Source organism: Rutidosis leptorrhynchoides, chromosome 4, assembly GCF_046630445.1.
Source record: "Rutidosis leptorrhynchoides isolate AG116_Rl617_1_P2 chromosome 4, CSIRO_AGI_Rlap_v1, whole genome shotgun sequence".
Lineage (NCBI taxonomy): Eukaryota > Viridiplantae > Streptophyta > Magnoliopsida > Asterales > Asteraceae > Rutidosis > Rutidosis leptorrhynchoides.
In genome coordinates, this window is record NC_092336.1 from 637,339,107 (window position 1) to 637,350,263 (window position 11,157).

Genomic DNA, 11,157 nt, shown 5'->3' on the forward strand with positions numbered 1-11,157 from the left:
TGCGGCGCATCATAAGGAGATGCGGCGCATCTCCTTTCTGGCAGCAAGCTGTCCACTTGCACACATGAGATCCGATCTTGATTGATTCAATTAGCACTTTAGGTGCTTATTGAGTTGCTTTACACCATTAATTGTGGTTGTGATCATGTCATTGATAGGTGTAAAGATTAACTAGTTGGCTAGCATGATGATTACTTAACGCCATATGAAGATCAAGTTGAAGTTTCTATGTTCTTGTTTCTCCTATAAATGGAGCCCATTGTTTCTCATTGTAACTAACACACACAAATATTCAGTAAATATAATTCTCTAGTTGGTCCGTGGACTAAAGCAATCACAACGATTGTATATAACCACGTTATATCTTGTGTCGATTTACTTTTCCGCATTTATATTCTTTCGTTCATTAAGTGAGTGAGTGATCTTGAAGAATCACTTGCGTTGTTTGGGTCCTAATATCCTAACACTTTTCTATTCATGTAATCTGTAATCAATTGAGTGTCTAATAAGATTTGTAAGTGTTTGGCGTTTAATCTTTCATCTTGTATTGTTTTGATTATCATCTAATCTGCAATACGCCCATTCTTTTGCCAAATGGTTTCAAACTCAATCATAAAGTTTTTGTTTTTATATTTACAGATAAGATATTTATAGGTGGAGGTTGATGACACTTTCAGTGTCAATCATGTGCACTTGAATCGATTTCTTGCTGATTTATACTTCATGCATGAAAAGCCTGCTGCTTTTTTTAATGATACCTTGTGAAGACCCATCATTTTACGGGTTTGAGACGAACCGACCGATTCTAACTATCTCTCCTGCTCCAACTGGTTACGATCCCCTGCAATAATTTTTAGTATTGTACACGGGAGTGCATATTTTGAATTTACATTTCTTTTTTTTTCTTTTTTTTTTTTTTTGCCACAATCTTTCAATTTTGAGTACCGGCAATTCTTCCTTTTTTAAATAACAGATTATGTTTTCTTTTGTAGTTATCGATTAGCTCATATGGTTTGGCATTAGAATATGAGGATTCATGTCCAGCAAGATGTTCTCTTGAAAGACTTTTACTTAGAATGTTTATCCGGTTCCATAATGTCGCTTTCGGGTTAGTTGAGGCATCTAAGGAAAACAAAGATTCAAAATAGGACAGAAGTTTATGTTTCTTACAAGAAATGATCAAACAAGATTACTTGAATTTGGTCCAACTGGAGTTAAAAAGTTATACTCCCTCCGTTCCATAATAATTGTCCCATTTGACTTTTCAAAGTCTTTCTTCTTAAATTTTGACTTTAAATATTTCTATTTATGCTATATAATATTTGATGAACTTTATATGAATGTATTCGGTTTTAAAATGTCTTTTCATTAATATAACTTCCAACCAATATTATATAGCACAAGAAACTATATATATAGTCTAAGTTGTAGAATAAAGACTCAAAAGGTCAAACAGTTATTATGGGACGGAGGGAGTACTAATTAATCTTTTAAGCAAATGCTATCAATGCAGACACTTGTTTTGATAAAGTAACACACATATAGGGCTGTAAATGAGCCGATGGCTCGTTAAAAACTCGCTTCAAGCGTAGCCTTAACGAGCCCGAGCCCGAGCTCGAACATAATGAGAGCTCGTTTATTAAACGAGCTTGAGCTTTAAATACAGAGCTCGTTTAACAATCAAGACTAACAAATTGAACACTTCTCTATACAAATGTTACAAACCAATAATACATAGTACTATCATTTACACGTACAGTATCTAAGATTTGATATTAAAAGAACTCGTAGTGAGATTTGAACTTGAAACCTCTGCACAACACAAAATGGGTTATTCGCACAAGTTTCAAGACTAGTTTTCATATATGACTAACAAACTATTCACAACAGATGCATATCTAGTTGCTTTACCAACCCTGCTGAAAGAACATTGGGAAACAGTGAAGTAGATACTGCGGTATTTAAAGGGTACTTCCAAAGTTGGGTTATGTTTCAAGGGCAGAGATACTACTCTCAGGGGTTATTCTAATGCATATCTGGGTAGATGCAATAATACCTTCAAGAGCACCACCGGGTATGTATTCACTATAGGAGGAACGACAGTGAGTTGGATGTCTAGGCTTCAAAAGAGTGTGGCTCTATCTACTACTGAAGCAGAATACATGGCCTTGACTAAAGCCAGTAAAGAACTAGTATGGTTGAAGACATTCATGAAAGAACTGGGTAGCAAACAGACAGAATATGTCTTATATTGTGATAATGAGAGCACAGTTAAATTAGCGAAGAATCCAGTCTATTATGCTAAGACGAAGCACATTGGCATGAAGTATCACTTTATCAGAGAGCGGATAAGCAATGGAACATTTAATCTGGACAGCATTTCAGGTTCAAAGAATTCAACAGATATGTTCACCAAACCAGTAACGCTGGATAAGTTGAAGTTGTGTATAGCTTCAACTGCCCTTCAGGAACATTGAAGAGAAGGCAGGAACTAGAGAGAGAAGAGACGAGTAAAGTCTTGCAAAGCAGAAGTACAAGAGTGCATATCGATAATATTCGAAGCCTCCAAGTGGGAGATTGTTAATGTATTTAGGCTTCTCAATGCTTAGCAGATAAGCTAAGTATACGGCCGGCATATTACTTGGTGACTAAGTTAGGGTTTGGCCAACCCTAATAAGTTTGGGCCCGTTTTTAGGGTTTTACTTAGACTAGGGTTTATTTTATCCTTGTCTGTAAATACTCTCTCATATGTACTTGCTTTGTATCACCTCCAGATTAATAATAATACTCTCTAGTTCCAAAGTGGATGTAGGTTTCATATCGAAAATGAACCACTATAAATTTCTTGTGTCGTTTTTATTCTTGTGTTTTATATTCGGCTATTGTGTATTAGGGTTATACTCTGATCAAAGGCAGGTTTGAAGCTTAACATTTCTTGTAGTTATAGATTAGCGCATATGGTTTGGCATTAGAATATGAGGATTCATGTCCAGCAAGATGTTCTCTTGAAAGACTTTTATTTAGAATGTTTTTCCGGTTTTATAATGTCGATTTCGGGTTAGTTGAGTCATTTAAGGGAAAAAAGATTCAAACTTGGACATAAGTTTATGTTTATTACAAGAAATGATCAAACAAGATTACTTGAATTTGGTCCAACTGGAGTTAAAAAGTTAAACTAATAAAAATCTTTTAAGCAAAGTTGTTTTGATAAAGTAACACATATTACAGAAACAATTAACAATCAAGACTAACAAATTGAACACTTTTCTGTACAAATGTTACAAACCAATACATAGTACTATCATCTACATGTACACTTTCTAAGATTTCATATAAAAAGAACTCGTAGTGAGATTTGAACTTGAAACCTTTGCACAACACGAAACGGGTTATTCGTATAAGTTTCAAGACTAGTTTTCATATATGACTAACAAACTATTCACAACAGAAAACGGGAATGGTTATATATAAATAAATATAGAATAGTAACTTAAGATAGTGTTACAAGTTTTAAAGACTGTAGTATGTTACACAGTACCGACAAAATCTCTAAAAATTATAATCCAACAATGTCAAAAATGCAAAAAGAAACAACTGCCTTTTGAAAAACTCAAACAGACCTTGGTACTACCAACTCTGTAACCTCAAGACTCGGTTTCTTCAGATTTAGTCTCACTCGACTCACCGAGTGTAAACCGAATGAACCTCCTAACCTTAATGTTCTCACCAATAGCCGCCACTGTCTGCTTCACAAAATCTTTCACAAGAACCGAATCATCTTTCAGAAACGGTTGCTCAAGAAGCGCAAGTTCCCCAAGCCTCTTTGCAACCCGCCCGTCCACAATCTTTCCCCTTATACCCTCGGGTTTCGACAAAATATCTTCTCGTTGCATCTCGATATCTCTCTCTTTACTCACAATACTCTCGGGAATATCTTCAATCGAAACGTACTCCACTTTTGGGCATGCAACGACTTGCATGGCTAAATCGTCAACTAATTCTTTAAACTTTTCACTTCTACCCACAAAGTCGGTTTCACAGTTGACTTCGATAAGGACACCGATACGAGAATCGTGAATGTAGGACCCGATTCTACCTTCGGCTGCTAAACGACTTGATTTTTTGTCAGCGGTTGATAGACCTTTCTTTCGTAGATACTCTTGTGCCTTCACAAGGTCTCCCCCGGTTTCAGAAAGAGCCTTTTTGCAGTCCATCATACCTGCACCAGTTTCTTCACGTAGTTGCTTTACCAACGCGGCTGAAATTGCTGCTTTCGGTGCCCTAAATTTAGAAAATAAACTAGTATCATTTCAAGTTTTTTTATAATTAAAAAATACAAAAATGAACGAATCTTGAACACAGGACTGAACCAAGAACGAATTTATATACACAAATCTCCTAAAGCATTCAAAAAATTGAAAATTTGTATGCTGCTGAATATCGTTTCAAGTAAAAAAAAAAAAGAACGAATCTTGAACAAAGGACCGAACCAAGAACGAATTTTTATACATAAAATCTCCTAAATCATTCAAAAAATTTAAAATTTCTATGTTGCTGAATATCATTTCAAGTTTTATTAAAAAACAAAAAAGAACGAATCTTGAACAGAGGACCGAACCAAGAACGATTTTTTATACATAAAACCCTAAATCATTCAAAAAATTCAAAATTTGTATGCTGCTAAATACCATTTCAAATTTAAAAAAAACAAAAAACAAAAAGGAACGAATCTTGAACCGAGGACCGAACCAAGAACGAATTTTTATGTAGAACTTCCTAAATCATTAAAAAAATTCAAAATTTGTATGCTGCTGAATATCATTTCAAGTATTTTAAAAAAACATAAAAGAACGAATGTTGAACCGAGGACCGAACCAAGAACGAATTTTTATACATAAAACCTCCTAAATCATAAACATTAAAAATTTGTATGCTGCTGAATATCATTTCAAGTTTAAGGAAAAAACAAAAAAAAGAACGAATCTTGAACAAAGGACTGAACCAAGAACGGATCTTTATACATAAAACCTCCTAAATCAACCAAAAAATTAAAAATTTGTATGCTGCTAAATATCATTTCAAGTTTAAAAAAAACAAAAACAAAAAAGAACGAATCTTGAACAGAGGACCGAACCAAGAACGAATCTTGAGCAGTGCTGAAGTTGCTGCACAAAATTCATTAGATTATTGTGGAGTCCAGTGTACACAAAAGTACCAGAATTGACCCGTTGCCCATTTTGACCCGAACCCAACTTTAATAAATGATTGACTTACTCATTTGCGGTGTCAACATTTTCGGTGGCTGCAGGTTGCGGCTCGGTTGTTGGTGCAGACACCTTCTTGGCTGTAGTTTGTGCAGCAACTTCAGCAGCAAAATCTTGACTTCTCTTTTCCAACCCTTCACCAAGGTTGAACCTTACAAACCGTTTGACTTTCATATTTTCTCCAATTGTTGCAATCGTTGACTTTATAAAATCTTTGACCACAACCTTATCGTCCTTAATGTAAGCCTGTTCAAGCAATGCCAGCTCATCAAGCCTCTTCTTGATTCTCCCGTCAACAATTTTAGACCTAAATTGCTCGGGTTTTGACAAAAGATCTTCTTTTTGCATCTCGATTTCTCTTTCTTTTGCGATGATGTCAGCAGGAACGTCTTCTGTGGATAGATACTGAACCTGTGGACAAGCTGCAACTTGCATTGCCAAATCGTTGACTAGTTCTTTAAAAATGTCGCCACGTGATACGAAATCGGTCTCGCAGTTGACTTCTACAAGGACCCCGATTCTGCTATCGTGAATGTAGGACCCGATTCTACCTTCGGCTGTGGCCCGGCTCGCCTTTTTGTCAGCACTTGCTAACCCTTTCTTTCTTAGGTATTCTTGTGCTTTGACCAAATCGCCCTCGGTTTCTTTAAGTGCTTTCTTGCAGTCCATCATACCCGCACCTGTTTCTTCACGTAGTTGCTTCACAAGAGCCGGTGATATTGTTGCTATAATACCCAAAAATTATTAGGGGGCGGTTATTATTGGTTAATGAACATTTTCAAAGTGATTACATAATAATGGAAATGGTAAATAGGTTATAAATAAACCTTTTGTGGCGGTTTCCACAGGGGCAGAAACGGCTTCAACTTTTTCTTCTGCAACTGGAACCACAATTTCGGTATCTGTTTCGGCTTTTGTTACCGGTTCCTCGGGTTGATTCTCTATGACTTCGCCAATTGGTATGGCATCGGGAATTTCGGCATCTGTTAACAACAATTCACTAATTAGAGAGCTTAACTTACAAAAATAACATAACATGAAGAAAAGAAAAAAACTTGATGGATAAAGCCACGGAACATTAACGAAATCCGGGAAATGGAACTAATACAAACTTCTTATTTATTTTCTATATGGTGAAAAAGAAAATGATTTTTCTAACGACAGCCCTTAGGGTTGTCATTAACATGCAAAAACTTGGTTGTATAATTCAATAATCGTCACTAACAAGTCAATAAATAACCGTTATGTACAACACTTTGTTAGGAAAATTCATAATAACATGATTTTTCTAACATTTGTGAAGTAATTACATAATACTCGAAGAAAGCATGTTATAAATAAACCTTTTGTGGTAGTTTCAACAGGGGCAGAAACGGCTTCAACTTTTTCTTCTGCAACTGGAACCTCGATTTCGGTATCAGCTTCGGCTTTTGTTTCCGGTTCTTCGGGTTGACTCTCTATGACTTCGCTAACTTGTACGCCATCGGGAATTTCAGCTTCTAATAATAACGAATCAATCGTTAGAGAGCTTAGCTTATAAAAAATAACATAACATGAAAACAACAATATGAAATCTTACAGAACCACTAATCACAAAATGGATCTAAAACAAACTTTTTTTCTCATTTTTAATTGGTGAAAAACAAAATTAATGAAGATTTTTAAAGTAAATACGTAATACTAGAAATGGTGAATAAATTTCTAATAAACCTTTTGTCGTGTTTTCCACAGCGGCAGCAACTTCTTCAACTTTTTCTTCTGCAACAGGAACCACAATTTCGGTATCAGCTTCGGCTTTTGTTTCCGGTTCCTCGGGTTGACTATCTTTGACTTCAGCAACTGGCACGGCATCGGGAATTTCGGCATCTACTAAAAATCATTCATTAGAGATCTTAACTTACACAAATAATTTAACAAGAAAATAACAAAAAGATTCTTGGTGGTTAAAGACTTAAAACCCTCTGAACATTGATTAGATCCAGGAACATGGAACAAATACAAACTTCTTTTTTATGCTTTATTTAGTGAAAACAAAACTAATGAACATCATTAAAGTGAATACGTAATACTGGAAATGATAAATTAGTAAAAATTAAACCTTTTGTGATGGTTTCTTCAACTGCTTCAACTTTTTCTTCTGCAACTGGAACCGCAATTTCGGCATCCGTTTCGACTTTTGTTTCCGGTTCCTCAAGTTGATTCTCTATGAGTTCACCAACTGGTACGGCATCGGGAATTTCGGCATCAACTAACAATGAATGACTCGTTAGAGAACTTAACTTATAATAATAATAAAAAAAAAAAAAAAAAAAAAAAAAAAAAAAGATAACAAGAGAAAAACATTAAGAAACACGGCGATTAAAGCCGGGGAACATTAACAAGATGAGGAAATGGAACTAAAACAAACTTCTTTTTAATTTTTTTTTATTTGGTGAAAAACAAAGTAAATGAACTAACTGAGACGTTCGTCAATGAAAGTGAAGTAAATTTCAGAAATTACAAAAAGATCCCTCCAATTAAACTGCAAGAAAAACAACAAGATCGGAATCTCACAACTAATACAGTGACCTAAAAACAAAACATTAAACTAAAACTGCTTGATCATCTGAGTTGACTCGACATGAGCCATAGAAACCGTTGCTGAAGGTGACAAGATATTTTCGATCTACACTGCAAGCAACAAAAAATGAGACCGCACCTTTACAAACTTGGACAACAAAATATTGATAATTAATTGTGGTTAAAAGTAATGTACTTTTAGTTTACCGCAATTAATCCTATATATGCAGATAGTTTACGCCAACCTCAATTAACTTATTATGATATCAACAAAGGATTTAAGTAACTAAAACTTTATTAAAAACATGTGAATCGGTAATTAGAATACAAACCTGCGATTACGTTTTCGTCTAGTACAGGGGCCTCCTCAGGTATCTCTACTTGTTCTTCACTTGTAATGCTACCATTTTCACCAGAAACGGGTTCGATTTTTACATCTGAATCTGATTCATAAGTAAGTTCAGTTACTTCATTGAATGTTTCTCAGTATAAGATGGATATCACATTTAAGTTAACAAGACTACTTTTCAAAGTCAATGTATTCTTACAAAAAAATACATGGATCGTGAGTATAAGTAACCGAAAAGAAAGAATTAAAACCTTCATTCACGTTTTCCAGGATTATATCGTCATCTACTTGTTCACTTGAAATTGTTTCCTCGGGTATCTCTACTTTCTCTTCGGTTGAAATGCTATCGGAAACCGATGCTATTAAAAAGAAGGTTAATGTCAGAAGAAAAAACTATGTATTACTGAAAAATTCATAAACGCATGTTACATGAGTATAGAAGGGTAAAAAGTAAGACTCAAACCTTCAATTACATTTTCTTCAGTTACGGGTACAATTACTTGTGATTCATTAGACACAATGTCAGGTTTGACCTCTTCATCAGAAACAGGTTTGACTTCTTCAGTCTCGTCAACCGATGCTTCAAGTTTGACTTCAGCCTCGGTTGTCTCCTCGGCTTTTTCTCTATCATCCAAAAACGAAGCTATATCTTTATTTTGACGAAAAGCTACAAGAAAAGGGTTTGTAGCTGTAAAAACTTTTCCTTGAAGCTTCGAGTCCAAAGCATTATTATCTTCATCTTTCTTCATAGTCAACGTTACTTGACCCCTTGCAATACGCAAGACCCGAACTTTGACTTCTTGACCAATCTCGAGCGATGACCCCGTACCCATTATACTTCCGAACCCTTCGTCGGCTTCTTCCGAAGCGGGCAAAAACCCTTCCTCCCCATCGGGTAGATTTATAAATGCACCCGATCTTGTAAGATTCTTTACGGTACCCTCAAGATCTTGACCCTTCACAAACTTTGTACTTTTTCTCCCCTCTTGCCTCTGGTTTGACTTTTGACCCGTTCTTCTAGGAGGTCGAGACGTATCACCACCACTCGCGGGCTCACTTTCCCGCATGGTCAACGCGATTCGACCCGTTTCAATATTTGCCTCGACTAACTTCACCTTCACTTCTTGTCCTACCGAAACAACACTCGCAACATCCTTCACGTAACCCTCACTTAACCGTGAAACGTGAACTAGCCCGTCTGTAAATGCACCAAAGTCAACAAACGCTCCAAACGGTTGGATCGATCTTACTTTACCTGTGAAACTTGCACCCGGAACCAATTCTTCATCTTTCACAGGTGGCATTTCACTCTTTCTGACAGGTCGTGATCTTTGTTTTGACTTGTCAACCGTTGATGTTGGTTCTGATGTTTGACCTGACTCTTGTTCAGAAACCGGAACATCTGATTGGTCAGCTTGTTCCACAGCTACATCGACCTCGGTAGCCGATGCTACTGCAAATCTTTGTTTGTGTTGTAAACCAAACGTTCTGATATGCGGAAATAATCTAAGGGATGTTGACAACAGTAATACACAATCTTGAGCGTATAGTGTTCTTCTGGTGGATCTTGTTAGATTACAGCATTTTATCGAACTGATGGTCTTTTTTGTACTGAAAGTGGGCCCAGGTATAAGAGAGATATTGCTTGTTGATGAAGGGATAACAGGCGTCATCTTGACTCCAAAGATGAATCGAGTATGGTTAGGTCCGGTTTGGTTCAGTTTCGTTAGATCAGTAACTAGGCTAATTATTCATCAGCGTCTTCACCTGTGAACCATATAAAACATAGTGGCTATCAGAATCAAATGGGTCATGTTAGGTCATCCTTTACCGGTAGCAGATAAGACGGGTTACAATTTACAAATTAGCTAACAGTAACAGAAAAGGGGCCGACCCACCAATTTGCCTGCATTAATAGTCCTTACAGATATATGTAATCATTCTCCTATAGATACAAAATTAGGAATATATATCCAAAGAAGTAAATTGGCTACTATTACTAGAAGAGCCTATACCTATTTACAAAATTTATCCAAATGAAACTCCATATCAAACATATGTGTCTAATACGCGGTTATGCATTTTATGTTTAATTACTAGTGGGCATGCATTATCTTGAATAACCTACAAATGCTGTTAATCGGCCAGATTATTGTAATAAGAAGATAAGATCTAAAATTTGCTTAAGAAATTAACCAGGATGGTTTACATATGATCAAACACAAAGGGAATTAGTAAATGCTAAAAACTTAACCAATTCCACAATTATCAAGTAACCAAAAAACCTACAAATTTAGCTCAAAACTTCAAAAATACAACATGTAAATTATGCTATACAATGTTTCCTGATGAAATCTCTACCAATTTGTAACATTTATCACCACCCAAATAAAAATAACAATTGACAAAGGAACTTCCACAATTTCACCTTTCACATACCTCCAATATTTCTAGTGCATATTCAACAACATAACATCATGAAATTGGGATTACACAAAATTGATTTCAATTCATAATCAAGAAACTATAAAGAATCATTGCAACGTAATAATTCAACAAAATAAGACTGACCCAGTAGTTGTAATCTATGGCATACACATAAATTTGACAAATTTAAAGATACCCAAGTTGAAGAAGAAGAAGAAGAAGAAGAAGAGTTACCCTTTTGAATGAAGGTTTACGGATTGAGGTGTGATATATTTGCTATCCGCGAATGGAGTGAGTATGAAAAAGAGGGAAATGAAAGGTGGGTGGGTCTTTAAACCCTTATCTCATCATCATCTTCATCCAACGATTTTTTATATTTATCTTTTTCGTTAATTTTTGTGATTTTGGCCACCGTGGCCGACGGTGAAACCTGTAGTAATAACTAGTTACACTATTTTAAGCAGGGACTAGTTGACACATAACACTTTTTTTTTTTTTTTAGAACTAACTTAAAATTAAATAGACCAAATTGCCCAAATCGTCTCTGTGTTTTTGGTT

At 35.6% G+C, this 11,157-nt stretch overlaps 1 protein-coding gene across 3 annotated transcripts; it reads right to left on the bottom strand.

Annotated features, from left to right (window-relative positions):
• Nucleotides 1-3,447: 3,447 nt before the first annotated feature.
• LOC139839860 (polyprotein of EF-Ts, chloroplastic-like) lies at nt 3,448-10,942 on the bottom strand. Of its 3 annotated transcripts, none has more exons than XM_071830057.1 (10): nt 10,834-10,942; nt 8,636-9,939; nt 8,424-8,531; nt 8,156-8,260; nt 7,363-7,512; nt 6,975-7,133; nt 6,608-6,763; nt 6,092-6,247; nt 5,275-5,989; nt 3,448-4,281 (listed from the first exon to the last, which is right to left on the bottom strand). In XM_071830057.1, exons 2-10 carry the CDS (start codon nt 9,843-9,845, stop codon nt 3,645-3,647), a joined length of 3,396 nt encoding a protein of 1,131 aa, XP_071686158.1. In that variant the 5' UTR covers nt 9,846-9,939; nt 10,834-10,942; the 3' UTR covers nt 3,448-3,644. The 3 variants fall into 3 exon arrangements, with proteins under 3 accessions (XP_071686158.1, XP_071686157.1, XP_071686156.1); XM_071830056.1 differs by having other exon boundaries at nt 6,975-7,130; nt 8,156-8,266; XM_071830055.1 differs by having other exon boundaries at nt 8,156-8,266.
• Between the last annotated feature and the right edge of the window lie 215 nt (nt 10,943-11,157).

Bases quoted from the DNA above. Each gene is read 5' to 3' on its own strand.
- LOC139839860 (XM_071830055.1), bottom strand. From the start codon at position 9,845: ATGACGCCTGTTATCCCTTCATCAACAAGCAATATCTCTCTTATACCT. The intron at 8,532-8,635 runs GTTTGAGTCTTA...TCTTTTTAATAG, and splicing joins TGAAGAAAATGTAATTGAAG to CATCGGTTTCCGATAGCATT. The intron at 8,267-8,423 runs GTTTTAATTCTT...CTTATGAATCAG, and splicing joins CCTGGAAAACGTGAATGAAG to ATTCAGATGTAAAAATCGAA.